Below are 25040 nucleotides of genomic sequence, written 5' to 3' on the forward strand. Positions count from 1 at the left end.
GAAATCTAGATACACGATAGGGAAAAGCGGGCGGCAACTCGCCGCTACTGCTGCTCAAAACACGACCAACCTTAAATGCGCATCGCGTCATCGAGAGCATAAACATGCCGCTGTATATGAATCCTCATGACGTTGCGCAAAAGCAAGCGGCATTCAGGGAACGAACGGAAGTCCATTTCCTTCGCTTTCACTGCGTTTTCGCAAGGATTCCTCATCGTGGCGTCCGCGCACTGCATTCTCGCTTTCAGCTAGTTCGTACAGATGCAGCCAAGACCACAGATCGCATGCAGAATACTACTACGAAAAAAAACAACAAAAGTCGACGAGAGCAGAAGAAGAATTTTATTCTCCAATGACTCCGCCGGTGATGAAAAGTTTTCGAAAAAAAAATTGTTTTGCGGTAGAAATTCTAGCGGAGTGGTCTCCTACGACGTCCAATGATTCTGTAGATTCTGGGTCCCTTTCAACCAGCAAATATGGACGAAGGTAACAGTTTTGCGTCTTCTTAGTGTTTTTTTCTTCTTTCCTCTATTGTATATCACAAGCAGACACCACCATTTCGCCAGGTTTACTAGCAACACAATACACCCTTGGCGTTACGCACAGACAAGAACCGTCTACAACATTTGGCTTAAAATGTGTTCACAACACTTTACACTCTTGAATATACAGCAGCCTGTTCTTAATACGTAACTTTCTACTCGGCACACAGCTATCACTTCCACATGAAACGATTAAACTTCCACGTCAACGGTCAACAAGCCACTCTATAAGACACTGGGCAAAATGGCAAAATGCTTCCCGAAGGCAAATTGTGTGTACGCCAAAAGTCTGGGTACGTTTAGCTGTCACTGAGTGGCTGACAATATAACAACGTCCACAATAAGGCATAGCGTGCAACACCGAACAGATGTGCAGTAATCGGCTGTGTAAGAAGCTTCGACGGACTTAGTTGTACGTACAGGCAACCGCAAAAGTTTTCGGAGTACGGAATTCGCAAAAAACATTATTTTGTTCGCTACTTCACCACTCAGCTTGGAATTCCGGCGAGCAATGCGTTGGTCGTACGGGGAAAACTTTTTTTTTTCACATCTTGTGCTCCGAAAGCTTTCGGTGTGTGCACATGAACATGTACAGTGTGACACAGCGAAAGACTGGCTATCCCTATCGTCGATTTCAAGGGTGACTTTATATTATTAGCTTGCAATGTCAACGCGCTGATCATGATTTCACATCCCAGCGCGCAGGAGACAATAATATGGTCCCGGTACCTGTTCGCCGTCATTAGCGATATACTCGTGGGCTGTTGCGCCTAATCCGAAAGCTCCTAGGCACGTTATCGCCTAGGAACTGTAGTTCTGCGGCAATACGCAACCTAGGATCGCGAGTGCTCTACTCAACATGCTGACAGCTTTGTGGAGCGTGTTTGTATGTACAAATACTCGCGATGGTGCCGTGTCTCTAAAAAACGAAAAAAAAAGCACCCTGCACAAATAAGTATTACTGACCCTGATTAAGTAGCAGCCGCATGTCTGAAAAGAAACACAACCACGGAGAGCAAAAGCTCAGGAAGTAGGAGTCACAGTTAAGCGTCTTTCTTATTTCACCCACGTCCGACAGCGGCCCTGATGTTCCCACCACACACGCATGTCACTGTACGACGATGGCCTCTGAAACTGGGTGCTATGCAGCTTAGAACAGAGCTCACAAAAGTCAACGTCCCACGTCACCAATTGGTGAGTCTCTTTCCACTTAAAATATGAGCTGTACGCGGTGTAGTTCCTTGACAGGACAATAAGGTGTTCGGCAAGCTGCTTCGGAGATTTGAAGGAAAGTGCATCGACGTACGATTGGGCAGGTCCAATTTGGCTATAATTGGCACCGCCAAAAACTACAGGTACCATGTCATATTTAAGTGCCGAAAAAAACTTCTCGGTGGCATAATCACTGCATATGGAGTTCTCAAATGCAAGCATATAAAAGTAAGTCCGCTCGAAGTCATTGTAGCAGGCACTGCCTCTGGTTTTGGGGCACACGTGATCACCGCAAGAGCCGTACACGTCAACGTCGAGGTGCATCTTCAGCTCCTGGACATACTCTTCTCGTTTACTGTCGGTATTGCAGTGACTGACCATCCAAACAGCTTGTTTTTGCTTGGATTTCCACAAAGCTCTGTGGTCTTTTTTGTAAGCAATGGTGGCATTGCGAGGCACGATCTTCCCGTAAGGCTCGTAGATGTCAGAGTCGTGCCTGTATGACATGGTCCAGTTAAACATGTTGTGCATGTAATTGAAGCCGGCGAAAACGGAGTACGGTGGTGGCTCCATGGACCAGAAGACCCACTTCTGCGACTCGGAACGCCTCGTAGGAAGGTCGTTCATGTCCATGTCGCGCACGTGGAAGACGATGGCGTCGCTGGACGCCAGCATGCGCCGGTCGTTGGTTATGGAACACTTGACGGCGCATTTGCGAGTGAAGTCTTCACCGATCTTTTTGTTATTCAGCAAGCCGTACCAAGAACCGTAGAATGATGTCCACATCATGATACGGGGTAAACGGCTCGTTCCATTGGCACTGCTCGGTGAGTAGAAAGGACTGTACGACCATTCGTTCAGTCTGAAGGCGTCAAACACCCGCCAGAGGGGCTGCCGGTTCTGCGCCACCATGAACAGGCAGAGGAACAGGACCAAGGACACAATGATGAGGAAGCCACTCTTGGTGATGGCCGCCATGGTGATGAGCAGGCAGCGGCGCAACACCCTGGCTCCTGCGAAAAACAAGATTCCACAAATAGATTTAATTTTCAACACAGGTGTACGAAACTCGGCTTTGTTGCTAAACTAATATGATACCACTGTTTCCTGCAACCAGTGATGTGCGTGTCCACGCTATAGCAGTCGATTAGTCGCGATGTGCCCCTATTGTGGGCCCACCACAATCGAAGCCGACTGAGGCGTATGCAACCAAATCAGTGTGCATCTACAAACCATGCCCAATTAATATCGCTGCAGGACATTCGTATGTGCAGGGGTCCGATTCGACTGCCCGGAAAAGGAACTTAACGTGTGTCAAACATTTACAAGCTGAGCACGTGATAGCTGCATTGGTTACTCGACAGTTGCAGACCGAACAGCTGATATACTCCAATACTCGCTACGGACCAAAAAAGTAAAAACAAGAAGAGTAGTATCGCCCCGGGTTTTTATGTACTTCCGTGTAATATGCTGACGTACCGAGAAGTACATTATGGAGCGCGTAACGAAAGCAGCGCGTCGCTGCTGCAACGTTGACGAATAAATAAGAACGGTACCGTCTGTAAACTGAAGTATGAACGAATACCGACTTTCCCATTGGTGACAGACATCGCCAGCCATCTGTAGCTCACGATTTTAAGAGCCCGTCAAGATCTTGCACAGAGTGCTTTGACTTTAGCAACACTGATCGCCGCCACGTTACCTACACCATCGCGTCTGCTGCTGCTGGTGCTGCTGCTGTTGCTGCTGTGCCAACGACTCCTCGCACTCACTCTGTACCATGTGTGAAAGTAGTCATATTGTTGCTGGAGGTGGCAATGCGGAGGTGAATCTGGAGGAGGTACCGGCACAGCAGCCAAGAGAGGCTGGGGCACGACATTTATTGGTTATTGTATTTGTCTCTTTTGATCTTGACAACCTTAAATGTTGCAAGGTTACCCACGCAGGACGGAAATTTGACTCAGAGTTGGTTGACAGCAGCAGTACAGCTCTTTCAATAAGACAATGTGGGATGTCGGAAGTGCTACGTTGCTGGTTCTACAAACGTTGATTGGCTCATCGGGAAGCGGAGCTTGCAGTGCGCAAAGTCCACGGGCCCTCGCTGCATTAGGAGTGCCCATGCGTGGAACCGCTTTTTGTGGACTGAATCGCGCAAGAGCAAACGAGTGAGAGTCATCTAGCGGTGCTTGACTGTAGATGAATGACCGATAGCGGCATATGTATCGCAGCCCTTCATGAACTTATTATCGCTATGTTACTACAGAAATGAGCGAGCGGCGAGACGAGGCTCCAGCGTTTCCTTTCGCACCTCGAGCATGCAGGCTCGAACACACTTCGGCGAGTAACACCCCATGGCACAACTATGGTGAGGAAGGAAAAATAAAATACTTGTTAGTGATGATGTACGTCGTGGCTGAAGAAATATTACAAGAGTGGTGCAGTCGCGTCAATCGCGAGATACCGTCTGTTCGAACTTCATCCTCCGTCGCAGACCACGCGAATACTTGCAACCTCATGAGTTGAGTGTGTTCGATGATTGGTACAATTAACTGTCTATGAGTAGCTAGTGAGGACTGCGAAATGCACTAAGTATTTTACGCATTAGCGCAAAAGCAGTGCATGAAGCGAGCGCGGCGTTATTCTGAAGCGCGTTGCATGTTAATCACATGTCAAACCCTGCCCAACAGTACTCTAGTCGTCAAACAATAATTTGCTATTCTTTTCGAGATGTTATGTGCATAGTTTTGACAATTGACAAGAACTTTATTGAAGTGTCCTGAGGAACATCATTGCTCCCCAATCAAATTGGTGCCTCCGCCCACGACGGCACCGGGAGGGGGTGACTCTCTGCGACACCGCGGGCCCTCTGGACGGCCTGCAGTTGGTGCGTGAATTTCGGGCTCTTCAGCAAGGCGTCCCACTTGGACTTCTATTGAAGTTCGGAGCCCGCGTTGTACGGGCACAGCCAGAGCATGTGGTCGAAGGAGCAGCATGCGTGACCGCATTTGGAGCACGACTGCGGGAAGTTGGCGTCTATCCAACTAAGCGCTCTGGGGGTGAGATACGATCTCGTCTGTATAAAAGCCTGAAAGTAACGGTTTGAGCCCTGTTCAGTTTCGGGCTGGGGGGAGGGAATTTCCTCCTTTGTCTGTACTGCGACGTAATTTCGTGATAGGTGGTAAGAGGATATTTGAAGGGAAAATCCTGTGGGAGAGCCGGACCGTTAGCTCGGGCGTGGTTCGTGAATTCACGCGCCAGGCAGTTGGCCCGCTCGTTAGGGTTGCTTGGTTAGTTATATCGTTCACGTGGGCCGGGAACCACGCTATGCTATGATCTCCAGTTTCTTCGCCCGTAGTAATACGAAAGGATTTGTTGACGATGCCGGCTGCGCGTTTAGAAACTAGAGCGGACGAGAAAGCCCTGACCGCCGTGCGCAAGTCGGAGAAAATGGTCGTCGGCCCTGTTGCGGCTTGAAGAGCCAAGGCTACCGCGGTTTCCTCTGCTTCGTTCGCATGTTTAGCGTAGATTGACGCGGCGCTGATAAGTGCTCCGCGCGCGTCAACGACCGAGATTACAAACCTGTCTTCGCTGCCGTATTTGGCAGGCGGCGCCGACGAAGAATGTATCTGCCCCGTAAGGACCGATTCGTCGAAGGATCGTTCCAGCCCGTGCTCTTTTGCGACCTTCGTTATATATCGGGTGGATGTTCCTCGGTACGGGCTCTACATTTATAACCTCCCGGGCTAATTTAGACAGGGGGTATCTGTCGAGCAGTGCATGTATAGGGGGTATACCGGCTTCATCAAGAATCTTAATGCCCGGTTCCCTTAGTCCCCAGCAGCTGCGGAGCACCTGACCAAGGCGGCGGTCAGACCTGTAACGCAGTAGAGGGTGCTAAGAATCTCTGAATCCGGACAGGCCGCCAATGGAAACTGACACTTGCAACGTTCAACACCCGAACCCTCTCGAGTGAGGCTAGCTTAGCTGGACTATTTGAGGAACTATAAGACATTGTTTGGGATATCATCGGCCTTAGTGAGATTAGAACTGGTGAGGCTTATACATTGCTGAATAACGGACACGTCCTCTGCTATAAAAGTCTCCCAGATGAGAAGCAATATGGGGTAGGATTCTTAATCGATAAGGACATAGCGGGCAACATTGACGAATTCTACAGCATCGAAGAGATGGTAGCAGTAGCCGTAATCAAACTCAATAAGAGGTATAGATTAAAGATAGTACAAGCCTACGCTCCAACATCCAGTCACGACCGACGGTGAGAAAGTAGATCAGTTTTATGAAGATGTTGAATTAGCAATGAGAAAAGCGCAAACTCGGTATATAGTAGTAATGGGTGACTTTAATGCAAAAGTGGGGAAAAAGCAGGCGGGTGAACAGGCAATTGGCAACTACGGCGTCGATTCTAGAAACGATAGAGGAGAGATGCTGGTAGAATTCGCAGAAAGGAATAAGCTGAGAATAATGAACACCTTTTTCAGGAAGCGCAGCAACAGAAAATGGACGTGGAAAAGCCCTAATGGTGAAACAAGAAATGAAATTGATTTCATGCTTCTGCCGATCCCAGCATAGTGCAGGATGTTGAAGTGATAAGTAGGGTAAAGTGCAGTGATCATAGATTAGTGAGGGCTAGGATTCACCTCAATTTGAACAGAGAAAGAGTAAAATTGGTCAAGAAAAAACAGGCCAACTTAGAGGCAGTAAGGGTAAAAGTAGACAAATTTAGGCTGGTACTTGCAAACAAATATGCAGCCTTAGAACTGAGAGATGATGATGATGATGATGATGACATAGAGGTAATGAATAAAACCATAACGAGGCTGGCTTCAGAGACAGCAATTGAAGTGGGAGGCAAGGCACCAAGGCAACCACTAGGCAAGCTCTCCCAAGTAACAAAGGACTTAACAAAGAAACGACAAAGAATGAAAGTGTCTAACTCAAGAGATAAGATAGAATTCGCGGAACTGTCAAAACTGATCAAAAAAGCGAAAATAAGTGATATTAGAAATTACAACATGAGAAAGACTGAAGAAGCCGTAATAAATTGACGCAGCCTGAAATCAATGAGAAGGAAACTTGGCATAGCACAAACCAAGATGTATGTACTGAAAGATAAGCAGGGTAATATCATTAGCAATCTCGAAGGTATAATGAAAGCAGCGGAAGAATTCTATACTGACCATTACAGTACCCAGAGGACCCAGGAGCACTCTATTCGAAACAATAATGAACAGCATACAGAAACTCCTCCTATATATAGATATGAGGTCAAAAGGGCCTTGCAAGGCATGAAATGGGGAAAAGCGGCAGGAGAGGATGGAATAACAGTTGATTTAATCAAAGATGCAGGAGACATAATGCTAGGAAAACTGGCGGCTATCTATACGATATGTCTATCGACTGCAAGGGTCCCAGGAAGCTGGAAGAATGCAAACATTACACTAATCCACAAAAAAGGACACCTTAAAGAACTGAGAAATTATAGGCTCCATAAGCTTACTCCCACTATTATATAAAATATTTACCAAAATAATCTCCAATAGAATAAGTACAACACTGGACTTTAGTCAACCAAGGGAACAGGCTGGCTTCAGGAAAGGATACTCTGCAGTGAATCACATCCATGTCATTAATCAGGTTATCGAGAAATCCGCAAAGTACAATAAGCCTCTCTATATGGCTTTCATAGATTGCGAAAAAGCATTTGATTCAGTAGAGATACCATAGTAGTCATAGTAGTAGATAAGTAGTCATAGAGGCATTGCATAATCAAGGAGTACAGACCGCTTACGTAAATACCCTAACAAATATCTAGATTCCACAGCCACCTTAATTCTACACAACAAAAGTAGGAAGACACCTATAAAGAAAGGGGTCAGACAAGGAGACACAATATTTCCAATGCTGTTTACTGCGTGCTTGGAAGAAGCATTCAAGCTGTTAAATTGGGAAGGTTTAGGAGTAAGGATCGATGGCAAATACCTCAGAGACCTTCCGTTTGCCGATGACATTGTTCTATTCAGCAACACTGCGGATGAGTTACAACAAATGATTGAGGACCTTAACAGGGAGAGTGTAAGAGTGGGGCTGAAGATTAATATGCAGAAGACAAAGATAATGATAAATAATTGGGCAAGAGAACAAGAGTTCAAGATTGCAAGTCAGCCTCTAGAATCTGTGGAATACGTTTACCTAGGTCAACTAATCACAGGGATCCCTGACCATGAGAAGGAAATTCACAGAAGAATAAAAATGAGTTGGAGCGCATTCGGCAGACATTGTCAGGTCCTGACTGGAAGCTTACCCTTATAATTGAAAAGAAAGGTGTACAATCAATGCATTCTACCGGTGCTGACATACGGCGCAGAGACTCGGAGGCTGACAAAGAAGTTTGAGAGCAAGTTAAGGACCTTGCAAAGAGCGATAGAACGAAGAATGCTAGACATAACTTTAAGAGACAGAAAGAGAGCGGTTTGGATCAGAGAGCAAACGGGTATAGACGATATTCTAATAGACATCAAGAGAAAAAAATGGCGCTGGGCAGGTCATGTAATGCGCAGATCAGATAACCGTTGGATCATTAGGGTGACAGAATGGATACCAAGGGAAGCGCAGTAGAGGACGGCAGAGGACTAGGTGGTGCGACGAAATTAGGAAATTTGTGGATGCTAGTTGGAATCGGTTGGCGCAGAACCGGGGTAATTGGAGATCGCAGGGAGAAGCCGTGATCCTGCAGTGGACATAAAGATGATGATGATGATGATGATGATGATGATGATGATGCTTTGACGAAAGCCTGGAAATCTGTGCAATGAACTGTGCTTCGATTAATTCGTCTGTAGTGTTGTGAATTCCGAGTTCGAGTAGATTTACCGTGCTAGCGGGCTGTGGAACACCGAGCATTCTTTATACGCCGGACCTGGTGAGCGTGTCGAGTTTGTTCTTTTCGCCTTTGCTCCATTTGAAGAACGGTGCCGTGAAAGTGACTGATGAAAAAAGCTTGGAAGCTTGTAACCTGGGCCTAGCGTCGTTTGAAAAGCTGTGAAAGTGGCGTCAGGGTACAGTATGTATATGACAATAACTGAAATAACATCTCGCGTTGCACCTTTGGTGGTTAGCCACTATATCATTTCGTATGGAGTGTGGAGCGTCCTGCTGTCCGAACATCGTCGAGTGGCTAGGCTACCACAAGTCCACCACTGGCCTTGCTGCTTATCAGCTCATCTATCGCCTGCAAGCGCTTATTGTAACCGCTTTGAGCGCACGGGAGATACGGTAGACGAAAGTAAAACTCAGCAGATGGGAGTTAAAGGGGTTGGGACACCAAATTTTGAGGCTATAAAAAGCATGTTGTAGGCTGCTTCCGTATGCAAGGACACCCAGAACGAGGTATTGGACGCTGCAAACATTTCAAAATAATTTTAATTCAGCTCCAAAGAGTCATTAAAAACTCCTTCTCGTTGTCGAGACCCATCGCTAGCGCGGCAGTTACTACGTCACAGAGGAGGAACGAAAATATTGACGTCATAGCACACCAGCACAAAAACGTGACGTATGATGAGTAGCGATGAAATGCCGATTACGGAGCCTGCTGAGCCGAGCAACCGAGCATAGCCTCCACTACGACCGAGCTACAGGCATATAGAAATCCTTTCTTAATGCAAAGAAGGGGTAAGGCGTGCAGACACGGACACAAGAAGAGAGAAGCGGACAACACGAACGCCGCACGCCGGCCCGCGAACGGCAAACTGCGTGCGGCGAGTTGCCCTGCGGACGGGCCTTTACACGTTTGAGTGTAACACCAGCCGGCCGACTCCAAAAGGGACCAGGATATGCGGCGTTCGTGTGGTCTGCTTCTCTCCTCGCATAGTCGCATAGTTCGGCAGCTCGGAGCGGACTCTCGTTCGCTTGGCCTTTCCACGTTACCGGCCCGTCCACGTTACCGGCACGGAAACTCGCCGCACGCCGTTTGCCGTTCGCGGGCCCCCGTGCGACGGCGGTTTTGCTCGCGAACGGCGAGATTTCCTTGCCGTAGAGAGGACGGGCCCGGGACCCATTTGTGCGGCAGCCGTACGGCGAAGCGGCCAATCAGCGACCGAGGAGTGGTCACTCTGGCATCGACGGCAGCTTCACCGCCTCTGATCGTTCGGCGCCGCCGATATCGTCGCTAGGCCTTTTCCAGTTCACTTCAAAGCTAAAGCTTACGGCGCTTCGGAATGAATCACCGACTCTCACAAGCCGCAATATTTTCTTACCGTTGTTGTCGCTCTTCGCAATAATTATAATAATCGCGACATGCACTTCGAATCGCCAGTGGTTAACCTCTGCTGGCAGAGCACGCGTATGCGCGAGCAGACGACGCAGCATAGTTTTACGTCACTATTTTTTGTGGGCCACGTGACCAAGCCATGTTGCGTTTCCTCCTCTGTGACGTCATAGCATCCCCCGGAGCCAAGAAACCGAAACCGAAATCGCTCGGTATAATAATGCTATTTTTAAATTATTTATCGGATATATATGAATCCCGCTGTGTGTATCGTGCTCCCTGAAGCATGACGCAACGTTTGAATCAACAAACGCATGAACGAAAATTTTGATGTCTCCACCCCTTTAAATTCTGGGGCTTTACGTGCGAAAACCACGATATAATTATGAGGCATGCCGTAGCATAGAGGCCTCCGGATTAAGTTTGACTATTTAGGTTTTTTTTTACGCTGCGCTTGCTCAAAAGCAGGTGTGTGCATTTCTGCTTGCGTTGAACGCGGGCAAGCCGCAAGGGCTACGTCGGGCTGAAGGGAATAGTCTAGCAGACGATATACGGACAGGAGGACGTTCCGCGCGCATACGTCTATGCCTCGCTATTTTCGCAGTCGCGCTCCGCGGCATGGCGCTGACCGTCTTGTTGATCGACTCAAAACTTGTTGACCGAACTCAAAGGGAAGCTCATTACATTTCGAAGCGAGGTCAGGATGCCTCAGACCACGCACTTATAAAGCGAGATATATAAAGCGAGATATAAAACGATTGAGCATGTTTTATTAGAATGTGAAGACGTCTACACAGCGGTCGATTTAGGCACCACTGGCCTCCTTAAAGCCCTTGGGTTCAGCGGGAGCAGTGGAAAAGTAAACGTGTCCGCAATAGGCATTATTAAGAGGCAATTGGAGGATTGGTGGACGAAAAGTAGGGAAACGACAAAAAAAAAAAAAAAAACGGAGACGTACAAAAGCACAGTTAGCAATAGGGGATCAGAAAATTTGGATGCGGAAGTTCATAGGGTTTTGTCTTTTCCTTTTTAACCTAGGTAGAACATTAGGCAGTATAATAGCAAGAGCTTGGTGGCGCAACCCACCGCCCCGCTCGAAAGGGGACGCTCATAACATCCATCCATCCATCGATCGACGCTCTCGCGAAATTATTAAAAACTTGGAGAGCTGTATGCGGGCAGCTCGGCAAGCACTGCGGAAACCAGAAAATGGCGAAAAAAAAAAGACGATTAATTATGCTTGCGAGTATAAGCAAACCAGCGTGTTGGGCGCAGCCTGTAGAATGCTTCGCCTGAACAGAAATCACATGATGGAAAGTTCCCAGTTCGACATATGTACGCCACATCGCAGCACATGACTATTAATTCAACGTAAAGGATAGAAACTATAGTCTGTCTAAACATCGCATTAAGACCGCCACTACACAGCATGATAATACAACAAGTGACGGTGGTATAACATTTTGCTAACTGGTCTGTGAAAGCTTAGTAAATGCTTGGAAAGATCAGGACTTACTGTAAGTCTGAATTATCGAAGGCAGCAAACAGCTAGTAAAGTGGTAAACTAATGTGTGGCAAATTTAGTAATTGCACTCGTTACTACGTTTCTACTGCTTTTTTTTTTCTAAGCGTGTAGAATATAATCGGCAGGGTATAGATGTGAATTGGCAGCGAAGCTTCGATATATAGAAGTCCACGTGACCGGGAAATTGTGGCTTGTTTGAACGTCACCGTACATGTTTCGGGGTATAACTTGAAGCAGAGCGAAGAAGACGAGGGCAGGAAGCGAAAACAAACAACAGGAAGAGCGCTGAACTGCCAATTGAAAATATTATTAAACGAACAACCACCTTTATAACATGTCAAAAAGGGCCACCAATATCCAAAAGGGTTAAAGGGCATGCGTCTGCCTACAAGTACAGGTGTTTATCTAGAAAATTTATCTCAAGTTTTGTTAGACTGCGCGACGCTGCGCTGACTCATTTATCTTCTGCATTAGCAATGCAGCAAGCTTCCACAATTTCTCTTTGGAGAAATTAGAGTACATGCGCATTTGTTGCAGTGTGCAGCTAAATGGCCACCGTACCTGTTTTTTACACCGTTTTTATGCTGCCTTGCTCTATCATTAATGCATTGCCCGGTTTGCCGATGTACACTCCTCCGCGACTACACGGTACATTGTAAACGAAGTCAGAGGTGCACTTGGTGGCTTTTGTTTCCCGATTCGTAATGCATTGCTGGCGTTTCCGATTTCTCATTGCAATGCGCAACTTCCAAAGTTTGCAGGGAGCGCAAAACACTAGGTTGACTCGATGCCTGTTTGTCACTTTCTTTAGATTGTGGGATAACCTGTGAATATATGGTAGTACGTGAAGGGGCCTTTTCTTTTTCCTGCTTCTCGATTTTTTTTTCTGAGCGCTTTATTTTTTGCAGGAATGTTTCACATACAGCTGTGATGACGGAAGATTAGGCGTTCTGCACAAGAACACCTGATCAGTGTCATAATCACGAGCATTAAGGCATGCTTATAAATAGTCATCTGTTTTGTATTAGAGAAAAACTTGTTTACTGTTTAATAATTTTCTGTTATTCTAATATAATTTCCTGATTTTACAGAAAATGTATGTGTACAAACAATCCTCCATATTGAGCAACAGAAAAAGTTGCGTTTTCTGTTTATATTTTTCTGTTATTTCACTCTTTTTTTCTGTTCCAGTGTACAGAATTTTCATGTGTAAAGTATAAACCCCACGCAAGCGATCTTGCGCGCGACAGCGCCAGGCGACGCGATAGAGATGGCTGTCGCGTTCGCTCGTCGCCTGCAAATCTAACCCCACGCGAGCGACGACTTTGAGCGACGTCTCCCCGATGCTGCCGGTGTGAGAGCAGCAATTACGCACCGAAACTGGCGTGACGCGTGCTTTATTCATTGAAGTTCGGGTGTTTTATGTATAGAGCAGCATTAAGTATTTCTGACGGTCTTGCAGTAGGTTCGCATTCTTGCACGTATACAAGAAATTCAATCGTTTGCTCGTTCCGTGCGACAATTGGTAGTACTTGAGTGATGTACATCCAGTTTCGGCTTCACGCTATCGCATAGTCGCTCATAGCGCTTCCGGGCGACGAATTCTAGATTTCCAGAACCGAGAGATCTGCTCACGCGACGGCCCGTTTCGTCGCTCAAAGCCGTCGCTGGTCGCCGTCGCTGGTCGCCGTCGAGCACAAAATCGCTCTCATGGAGTTTGGGCTTAAAGACTATATTCTATCGTGATGAATAGTGGGCGAACCGGGATTGTCGCTGAAGCCACCGTTTTGCCAAGGGCATTTCTCTTCGTGAGGGCAGTTGCCGCCTGGACGAAGAGAAGTTCCCTCGTTGAAACGTTGGCTGCAGTCGACGTTCCTTGCACGGCCACTGTTTCATCACTTCTAGCCTCCATATTCCCGTCATGTTTGAATTTTCTATCGTGCGTCAAAAAAAAAAAAAGATTACAAAATAACAGATATCCTGTAAGTATAGAGTGTCTAAAAACGAAAATTAGGCCACGTGGTAAAAGCTGAAAATAACTGTAGCGCAAGAAGACAAAGGTCACACGTAGTGCTCGTGTGTTTCCATTCTTATGACTTTACTCTGATGTTCTTTTTTTTTTTCCATTACCGTTAAATATGGTCAGCACTTTTTCTCTCAGTGGTTGCAAGAAATTAGTAATTTAGGAAACTATAAAAGAAAACAAACTTTTCTTTCATTTTACATCAAAAGATTATTTTGCAGATAAACATGAAAGTAGGAATATTAACAGAACTGCTTATGCGCGCGCACTAGGTTCAGAAACCAAGCAACATCAGGTTTCCTCCAGTTGTTATAACAGCTTGAGAGTCAATTTTCCTGGCCAGAGGTAAGCTTCCACTTGCTATGGATCACGCGTGTGCGTAAAGAAGGAATAATAGCGAAATGGACATGCCCTTTCAAAGCAAAGTAAGCGAAATAAATAAATACACACAGCTTTGTGCTCAATAGGCACTGATAGCCAATTCACTGAACTCTCCCGACCCTGTCAGTAAAATGCTTTTGAATTAGTGACCGCGTGTATTCATGCACAATTTTGCGACTCACATTAGCATCAAGCTGGGCTTGCAGTGTGTATTCGCATCACGCTAGGTGTGCAGTGTATATATGCCAGTGTACAGATATTGTCAAGTGCACATTCAAGGGATGTGCGCATTTCCAAATGCAAATACAATCGAAAGCTCTGTTCTTTTTCATCGAAAAAGAATTTATTGTGGAAAGTCCGATATTGGTCTAAGTGTATCGTCGCTGACAGGCAAAATAGCAAAACTGTTCTCACCTGAAAATCGTTTATTCTTATTTCATTTTAACGCTTGTTTTTTTCCCTCTATAAACCAAAGAAGCAGATATTTCATGAAGCCACACATGACAAAGAGCAGGTGGCAACTGTAACGCTGTGGCAAATGATGCTACAAAGAGCCAGGTTACAGTTGGTTTCGTGCGAAAATCGAAAAGTGTTTTATTTCAAAGCAATAAAAACCGATATAAACCAGATGAACACAAAACAGAAACAGCAAACTTCTGTACAAGATAAAGAATTACCAAACCATAATGGTGCTGACAAATTACTCAAAATGGCCTCTGAATTACGTTGTTGAATACTTTTGCTTTAAAACTCAATCTTGAAGACACCCTGATTGTGGAGACAATTTTTGGTACAAGACCGTGCTGCTTGCATGAGCAGTGGATCTTGGTTTCTCTCTCAGGGTGTCATGCTGCGACTGACCTGAAAGCCAACAGTGGTGCTTTGTTATACATACGGCAGCAGAATGATTGTACAGAGCTTAGTGAGGCACTCTAACTCAATATTTTTGTTTGTTTAGAGTAGTCAACAAAGCCATGCAGTGTGTGCGTAGCGGAGTACCACGTTTGAAGACAATTAATTTTCTTTATACCAAACAGACTATTTATTTTATGGTAATGCAGAATATGATTACGCGGCCAGCCAATGGCACCGTACACACTTTGAAACAAACAGCGCTCGCCATGGGACAAAACGTGAGCACGACTTAGACGAAATTCTTGGAAACCCGGAAGAAGAAAGCGGAAGTAATGAAGATATATACAAGACGGTGGCATGATATTTAATCGGCTAATTAATGGAAAACAGTTGCCTGGCACAGACTGAACAACTACCTAGCAGAGCGGATGTGACGTCACTCCCTCCTCTCTCGCTTCTCTCCCGGCGCTCACCTGCTCGTTCGCAACAGCTGCGCGCGCGCGCCCGTTACATGCTCTGACGTCAGCGCCTGAGAGGGCGCGTGAGGAGCACTTCGTGCGCCACTCGCTAGGGGGCGACTCCCCGGCAGGCGGCGCGCGCTGCGCTCCTTCCTCATCATCCCTACCTCGCTCCTCGCCCGCATATCGTGACAGGGGAAAGACGTTCGCTCGCTTGACCTAGCTAAAGCCCCTCTATACACGTTTCCGCCGACCAGGTAAAGCGGCGGTGGCGCGTGGATGGAGGGGCTTTAGCCCTAGCGAACACCACCGTCGAGGTGCGCGTGCCACTAAGAGGCACCTAAGTCGAAGATTAGGGATGCCTACCATCTTTTGTTGCCAGTATGCACTAAGCAAGATGAGTGTGAACCTCAGGTTAATTGAGGCGTCTGTGGGTTTCTTTTTAAATACTGTTAAGCATGCAAAAAAGACAAATTCAGAATGATTTATTGCTTCATTTTAAGGCAGCCAATGGTCTATGAGGACAAAGAAAGCACAAGATCCTATGTGGGATCCAGCTGCAGGTGTATAACTACCATCCTTCCACTGTCTTGGTTGCATTATTGCTTTTTTTTATGCATGTCACCTATTCGTGACAATATAAACAAACCATATATGCAACGATTGCTGAAACATGTTTTTTAAACCATGCAGCCGGTTAGAATGTGCTATTAGCAACGAATATCCGCATCCTCTCACGACTTCCTTTTTAATAAACTCTCCCAAACTATCTTACTATGCACCTTAGGGCACATGTTGAAATCGCGGAATTGAAGCCGATCAGCAGAGAAGGGATGCTTGTTCAGCGGAAACAGTAAATCTAGCACCACTTTCGAGATGATGATGATCATCATCATCGATCACTAATAGCATCATTATCAACATATCTATGTCTACAAAAGGATGAAGGCCTTTTCCAGCGATCTCGCATAACCCCTGTGTTGCACCAGGTGACATCCTATACCTTTCGAGACTTGAGATATCCGGCCTTAATTTCTGAATGAATAAAGGAAAGGCGCAAAAGACCAGGACTGAATAAGGACAAACGACAGGACCGGCGCCTCCTGTCGAGGCGCCGGTCCTGTCGTTTGTGTCCTTATTCAGTCCTGGTGTTTTGCGCCTTGCCTTTACTCATTCAAGCATGAACCAAATAGACCAAGCAAGAGCTTTACTTAATTTCTGCAATTAAATTCATGCGCGTTCCAGCTTATAGTTTCCCGAATGCGTGCATGAAACGGTTCAGGGTGAATTTAACTGTAACGTGAATGCATTCTTCAGTAGATTTTGGAGACGGATGTCTCGAAAGTGGTGCCAGTCTTCACATTTGTTCTACAGAGCAATGATTTCATTACTTCTTGGTCTCAATTTCAGAACTGGAACGTAAGCCATCAATAGAATAATCAGGAAGTTATTCAGTGAATCGTTTTAATTAACCACCTGAACATTGCGATTTGTCGCTCACGTTAACTTCTTCAGGTAATCCACCTCAACAGTCCGAATTGCGCTATATGCTCCATGCGCTTATTTTTTTTTTCGAACTACAAAAGACAAAAAAGAAAGAACGCACAGGGCAAAGAACACACAGTATACTGTATATGGTGCGTAAGCACGATGTTGGCTTCCCCGCAATGCAGGCTAGGTGCGCTCAAAACAAGTAGCAGTCGACAAGAAGGCCAGCATGACAGGCTTCCAGGCGTCACGGTGTGTGCGCGACGCGCGGCCACGCTGGGTGCATACACGCTCCGCGGAGTGCGGCGACTGCTAACGTGTTCACCTTTTGGGTGGAGGAGTCTAGAGAGTACCCCAAGATGTCTTACTCTCAGCGCGTTTCCTGGACCGCCTAGCTATCGACGCTGAGAAAGCTGCGCAGGCGCACAAGGCATGAAAGGCAAAACTATATTCATCGTGAGCACTGTGTAATCCGAGCTCTCGTGTGTCGTATGCTCGACGTCTCGTCTACTGTAACATTGAACAGCAGAACGAAAGAAAAATCAAATTTATACTTAATTACCAGCTATTTACAGCGTTTACCATATACAACACTTACAAAACCCTGCGATTGACCCATACGGCGCAAACAAATCATACTTCAGCTATTTTTTCAACAATATCAAGCAAAGTGGCGCAAGGTAGAAATAGTCCTGATAATATAAAGCGGTGTACACATTACGTTAACTGTAGAATATTAGTTACGTGAAACAATGACACATACTGGCTTTTTTTACTTTCGCAATTACACTTAATGCTGCTGTCCAGTTTACACAAATTTTGGCCATTTATTTCTATTTTATTGCGGTCTGTCATTCAGACATTTAGTTATTCTTCGTCAGTGTCAGGAAATGAGGCAAGCATATGACGGGCCACCGATTCCTTGTGGCCACGAGCGTGATGGCAACGTGTCTTCACGGCATGGTGTTACGTCGCAACGCCACAAAGGCGTTAATTGGACGTTTACCACAAAGCAATCTTCCACCCATCCATCAGCGCCTATCCAGACGTCAACGCAGCGTGGACACCTACTGTTGACGGGTCCACGAAAGGCCACTACCACTACCTGACGGCCTGAACTAATGATGAAAAGGGCCAACATCAAATGCTACTGAAGAACGACGGCGAACTTGAATTCCCCGCAGGTTGCTATCCCGCCGCATATTCCATACCATCAGGCTTCGGAGGCGGGGTCACTTCAGAGCGTTGTGGTAACATGGGCGTGGTATCGCAACGGAATCGACGATTGTGCTTTGCTGCTAGACAATCTTCAGATTCCCTAGTCCACTCGCCTAGGGAAGACAACGAGATTAAAAGCGGAGACTTTCCGTGCAGTATATAGGCCGAGGGTCCTGGTGTGAACTCGGACGTTTTACTTGCTCCTGCATGGAGTGCGCTTCTGTAACTGGAGCCGTGTAACTAAGCCAATAAAACCTTTTTCCTTCATTCCTAAAGCTGCACGTATTCATCGATGGGCTTGGTGGATTCGTTGCAGTAACGTCACCCTAAACCGCAACATGGGTACTAGCATCTTCGCTGTGCTTTTATAATGCGCAGATAGTACACAAAGCCACGCAGTCCAGTGTTCTCGCTAACTATATTTAAAATGGAACCACGTAGTCAACGGCCACGCAAAATATTTTCCCGCCATTAACGCACTAAAACACTCGAACCGCGGCAAACGATGCAACTAAATCAATACTGGGCGCCATGTGCCCTCATATCGGGCGGGTTCGCATGCCAGCATATCACTCCAAACAAATAAAATAAAATATTACGCAACAGAAAAAGGTCGCACCGGTCGCCTCAAGAAACTAAACGCTTCTTCCCCGCTAAGAGCTAACGTCGCTGTGCGAGTTTTGTGGAAAACTCACGCACGCTTTCTTTTTTTCTTTCTCGCAGCCACAGCAAAAAAAAAAAACATACATTCCGAAAAGGCGAGCATAGACAATAAGACATTTGTCAAGCACACTGACTATAGCCCTTACGTGTCCTATAACAAAAACTAAACAAAAATTTAAGACCCACATCACACGTGGTTTCAGGAAGTGCAACGTACGCTGACATCTTGGAACCCCTAGTTGCTAAAATTTGTCACTGTCCGCCTGAATTTTCTCTGCGGGTATTGCAATCTTGTTCTATGTCAGAAACACGCGGAGAGTATCGGGTAAAACAATACCCCGTGCGCTCTTTAGAATGCAGATGAAAGGAAGGCCACTAACCTTTTTTTAAGTTTCGCGAAAGAAGAAACGAGGCAGTGCAACCATGCGTTGACTTGAAGGGCAGTCATCTTCAATATGACGCGGGGCAACAAAGCAGTACCGTAGACAGTGCGTCGTGCATGGCGTATGCAAATAACGCCGTGTATGAAAGAAAAAAAAACACTCTAAAATGTTATTTTATAGTTTTCATGCATTTAAAATAATTTAGAATGGTTATATTTTAGTTTTGGCTCGATTTATAGGCAAGAGATCAAGAAGAACAGTAAGTTTTTTTGTTGTTGTTTTAACAGGTTTCTGTAATAGAGCATCCACAGAAAATTTGTGTAAACTTTCTTTAAATTTACAGCAATTTTTTTACGGCCTATCTTCTTCTGGATCTCTAGGCATGTCCTAACAAACACACACAAAATTAAACGCCCAGAGCTCTACAGAGCGTTACATCCTTTGAAGAAACGAAAGGCCCGTAAAATGGTTGTAAATGCATCGTTTCTTTGAAATTATTTCTACCTGTTATTTAACTTATACTAACTTCTAGGAACTACGAGACACCCATAATTTATGTGGGTGTTCAGTTACAAGTTAGCGCAACTGACCAGCAAGCTGCGGTCTATTAGGTCACAGATATGACGTGGATTCTCTTTGATGAGTTAACATTCTTGTGACAATTTCTTGAACACGTAATTGTATACTTCCGCATAATACGGAAGATATGGACTGTTCCCACCAGGGACACGTTTCTTTTTTTTTTTTCGACCAATTTCATTTCCCCTTATCTTATTATTTCTACATTTCAATTAAACCTAACAATGAACTTCCCCTATGCATTTAACTGGCTCGGATGGCCTATTCTACTCGCTATTACATTACGATGTTTCACCGCAGTTGGCAGGGTTATGCAACCTTCGCTCGACTTTCTGTGCCGATTTAAATACATGTACGTGACTCTTTGTTTACGTCATAAAGTGATGCTTCTTTCAATCATTGCGAGGTGTAATTCTTCCTTCGGTATACCATACTATCATCCTGTGTACAGGACGGTAGGCGGTCCCTTTCTGTGAACTGTGAAACAAGCAAGTGAGGAACATCACACTGAACTTTGTGCTGTACGTTAGCGTGACAACAGTCGGTAAGTCTGCAACGCTGGAAAACCGAACGTGTAAAATCCATCTTCCCTTGCTCTGTCGCTGTCAGTTATTTTGGTGCAATATGAACCGTGCGACCATATGCAACACTGAACGCGCTAGCCTGCAAGCGAAGTTATTTAGCGTAGCTTAGATATCAGAAATAGCAGCGATGAACACATAATAGCACCGCAACGCGCGGAATTAAACTCGCCTAAGCGCTCCACAGCTCCACGCACCAAAGATTGCGCTGACCTAATCATGCATGTACTGACGTGACACCAACGACCACACACGCTCCTCAAAAGTACGCGTTCGTTCGGAACACGGTTTTGATTGACTGGTTGTGTGAGCCGGTTGCGACCTTCGCAATGGGCACAGTCTAAATAGACGTTCAATGCCCGCCCGGTGTTCTGTCGCGTTTGCACGGGTGGCTGCCCCGGCGTCTTCCCAAGAACCGGTTGCACGGTGCCAACGACTTTTTTTCCGCGAAAAAAGAAAAAAAAAACAGCAGCATGCCGCACGCGAGGGGCGTTGCCACCATGATATGCGCACAGGGGTTCGTTCTGTTCTCTTAACACCCATTCTCAAGGGATGCTGTTAGTCAAAGCCGCGGACAGTTTTACTGCCGTTCACTCAAGCCCGAAGTGATGGGAGACGATTCCGGGTGAAGGGGTGCAACGTCAGTGGCTGATGTGGAAGTGGCCAAACTTTGTTGCAGGTACATTTTAGCTAAGCCAATACAAGTGCCAGTGGAATTTCTAAGCACAACAAACAATAGATTGTGTTTGTTCACAAAATATAGCATGCCAGGAGTACGACTGGTTGAACCACTGCAACTGTACTTTTCAGAGGTCGCACAGATGTCTTTCCTTGCTTGTGCTTTTTGACACGTTTGTTTCACAAGGAAATAGATGCCGACACACGTGAGTTTCGGCTGGACTACTTGTGTACCAACGAAGCATCATGCATAGAAACAAAATGAAAACGCCGTTTTAGGCTATTCTGTCCTGTTCAAAAACAAAGTGCAGCTGTCAGATGGAGGTCCACACTGCCTCTTGTACACTGCCTATAGTACATTGTATAACACATTGCCTTCAATTCTTTTCAGAATTAACTCCGAAGCGATTACGTAGAATATCCATCCATGATGTGAAGTCTGGTGGACGTAGAACTGTATGGAAGTGGTTTAATGGTGTTCTTGCCGTCAGCTTTCAAGAAAATTGACAGTAATTTTATCTAAATCTATTTGTCGTCATAGACGACGAAAAGCACGGGTCCGTGAAGTGCGTTTCGGAATCCGGCAATATGAAAATCCAAGATGCAGCACGAACATGCCAAACCATGTGCACCACACGATTTTTACTAAAATAAACATTAAGAGACGGTCGCTTTGTCTTTCTCTGAGTGTGTGTGCGGGGGGGGGGGGGGGGGGGGGAAGGGGGGCGGATTTTAATGCTCATAACATACCAGTACGTAATAAGAACGGACTTCAAAAGCCACAACGTGCCTGTGCTGTCTTCGGTTTTTAGGATGCTATTGCACTCTTAAGTAAGGTTTCGAACAGGTAGACAAATATTTCATGTTGAATGAGTGCCACCGCGACTCTATATATTCTAATGCGAGGATGTATAGGCTATAGCTGTTGGCCTCCGGTTGAGCCAACCCACGAAAGATTGCACTATGACACGGTTCGTGTACAAGACTGTCTAACCACAGATTGCACTACACTCTAAGAAAAGTTTACACCCTTTGAGTCGTACCTTGCCACACAACAATAAACGTCATCTGTCTTGCCCGCATTTCCTTTCTTTAGCGCGGCGAACCCGGTACTTTCCAGTAACGAACGGCATGCGCGTTATCAGCATGACACAGCATTACCGACAGGAAAGTAGCGGGCGCGGTGTTTTCAAGAAAGTAAACGCAAGCAAGGCAGATGATTATTGTTGTGTGGCAGAGACACACCCCAAAGGATGCAAACTTTTTTTTTAGAGTGTATGACATGGTTCGTGTACAAGACTGCCTACAAGACCTAAACACTCTTCGGGTTAGATATTGTACCCAAGAATGTGGATGTGGGAACAGCAGCCGGTGCAAGGCACGCGTAACGCGGAGAATGTGGGTTCTGATCCCATCGGTGGCAATTTGCTCTTCGTCCACTTTCATCTCCCTTGACCTTATCATTTCTACTTTAATTAAAAAAAACGCTACAAATATTTCCCCTGTGATTTCCTTAGATTCATATAACCACCGCGTTCTGCCAGTGCTAACGTATGGCTACGAAACTTAAAGGATAACAAAGAATATTGAAAAGTAGCTAACGCTCATGCAAGGAGCGCTGGAATAGAAAATGAGAGGTTTATCGTTGGATTATAGAAATAGTGTTGTGGGCAAAAGGTCATGTTAAAGTATTAGCTTATGGCTTAGCTTGGCGGGTCATATAATGCGTAAAAAGGTTAACCGTGCGACTATTAGGGGAACACAATAGGTGCCAGGAGAAAGAAAAAGCACTCGAGGGCGGCAGAGGTTTATACTGATTGGTAAAATCAGGATATTTGCGAAAATCGAATGGGTTCGGCAGGCGCGGGGCACTGGCAATCGCAAAGCTCTGAAAAAAGTACCAATTTGCGATGAACTTTATGATGAAAAGCTTTTTTGTATTAGCAGCACGGGCGATGCTCTGCGCTCTCTATAATGAACAGTTTATATGCAGTGCGCTCGCTCTGGGATTGTTGGAGTGCTGAAAGCGCAATTTAAAGCGACTTGGAAGGCGTCATTTCCCTCTCAGAGTCAATCCGGCCCTTCAATCGCGGGAAATGAGTATCATAACCTTCCTGTCAGCATCACGCACTGTAAATCATACCGCACTGCAAAACTGGTCACAACTAGGGTGTTCAAATAGCAAACTTTTTCAGTCGGACAGGAACACTTGAGAAAAAGGACCTCCGAATATAGAATCTAATACCGAATATTTTCTAATTGACTAACCAAATGAAGTACAAAGGTCCCGTAGAGTCTGGCAACAAAATGCTTATCCACATTATTTGATACCCCTAATGGCGTTATCAACTAGATTTCTTAAGCTGAACTGAAAAGTCCGTAAATGAGAGACAAAGGACAGATGACTGCATTTCATGCCTATGACAATGACAGTAATGAAAGAAAGAAACAGCACGCCACCAGTTGCATTAGAACGACAGAAAGCTGAGCTAGTTGGTAAGGATTCGTAATGCAAAAAAGGGGGTAAGATGTGCAGACACGGTCCGGTCGTGTCCGTGTCTGTACGCCTTACCCCCCCCCCCCGCCCCCCTCTGTTTTTTTTTTTTTGCATCAGGTACATGCAGTATACAGGGTGTCCCAGCTAACTTTAGCCAGAATTTAAAAATATCCAAATGTCACGTAGCTGGACAGAACAAAGGTAATGTTTATCGTCGCTTGGAGATACTCAAACTATTTTCATATCGCCTAATTAGATATTTGATCACAACTAATTAATCAACTTCTCAAATTTTATAGTTAGATGAAAAATATCAATGAGAAAATTGCAGAGCGACACGAAAAACTCCCGATACAGCTTTCTGTTGCTCAATACGTGCTACATAAAAGTTTTTCCGAGCGTGAAAGCAGCCCGCAAATGCACGCAAAATTGTCGCGCGACCGGCCGCTCGAGGCACTTTGCCTGTATTCGCGGGCTTTCCTTGAACGTCCCTTGTAAGACCCAAGGGACGTCCAGGGGCGCCGTTGAAAGTCTACCTGTATCCTCTAAACGCAGACGCATGAGGTGCTCGAGGATGAATAACCAAATTTGCCTCGCAGCCGCGCGCACGTTTGCTGCACACTGAGAGGAAACAGAGCGGCTCCGCTCCTTTTCACCTGTACATTCACAGCGCGTAAAAGCAGGCACCGTTGAACTATGTTTTGAAAACGTGCTGAAGAAATCCCTCTTGCACCTAAAAGAGGACAACTTTCTAAAGCAGGCGAGTCGCTTCAGTGCCGCACACTACCTGTAGCTGCTCCTGGTGGTTACAGTGGTAGCTTTACTCTTTCACTGTTACGCATAGCGCTTTAACGCTTGCAACGACAGGTATGCAGTCCCCATAGTTGCGCCATATCGTTCACAATATACACAATCAGACCCTTTCCTTTTAATATAAAACGCTTCCAACAACTCCCTTGCATATCATTAATGGTTGAGATAGTTCAGGTGGCTGAGGAATTCTATTGAGATTTATGCAGTACCAGTGGCGCCCACGACGATAATGCAAGAGAGAATAGTCTAGAGGAATTTGAAATCCCACAAGTAACGCCGGCAGATATAAACAAAGCCTTGAGAGCTATGCAAAGGGGGAAGGCAGCTGCGGAGGATCAGGTCACCGCAGATTTGTTGAAGGATGGTGGGCAGATTGGCCACCCTGTATACGCAATGCCTAATAACTTCGACCGTACAGGAATCTTGGAAGAACGCTAACATAATCCTAATCCATAAGAAAGGGGACGCCAAAGACTTGAAAAATTATAGACCGATCAGCTTACTGTCCGTTGCCTACAAAGTATTTACTAAGGTAATCGCAAATAGAATCAGGAACACCTTAAACTTCTGTCAACCAAAGGACCAGGCAGGATTCCGTAATGGCTACTCAACAATAGACCATATACACACTATCAATCAAGTGATAGAGAAATGTGCAGAATATAACCAACCCTTATATATAGCTTTCATTGATTACGAGAAAGCGCTTGATTCAGTCGAAACCTCAGCAGTCATGGAGGCATTACGGAATCAGGGTGTAGATGAGCCATATGTAAAGATACTGGAAGATATCTATAGCGGCTCCACAGCCACCGTAGTCCTCCACAAAGAAAGCAACAAAATCCCAATAAAGAAAGGTG

At 45.7% G+C, this 25040-nt stretch overlaps 1 protein-coding gene across 3 annotated transcripts in view; it reads right to left on the bottom strand.

Annotated features, from left to right (window-relative positions):
- Positions 1 to 319: 319 nt before the first annotated feature.
- Positions 320 to 25040, bottom strand: part of LOC142557502 (alpha-(1,3)-fucosyltransferase C-like) — a 49351-nt gene continuing 24630 nt past the window's right edge. For all 3 annotated transcript variants that reach the window (XM_075669410.1, XM_075669402.1, XM_075669419.1), the window contains exon 2: positions 320 to 2767. In XM_075669410.1, the coding sequence (XP_075525525.1) occupies positions 1599 to 2732 (1134 nt within the window). In that variant the 5' untranslated portion in view covers positions 2733 to 2767 and the 3' untranslated portion in view covers positions 320 to 1598. The remainder of the gene's footprint in view (positions 2768 to 25040) is intronic.

The sequence above is a fragment of the Dermacentor variabilis genome, chromosome 1 (assembly GCF_050947875.1).
Source record: "Dermacentor variabilis isolate Ectoservices chromosome 1, ASM5094787v1, whole genome shotgun sequence".
Taxonomy (NCBI): domain Eukaryota; kingdom Metazoa; phylum Arthropoda; class Arachnida; order Ixodida; family Ixodidae; genus Dermacentor; species Dermacentor variabilis.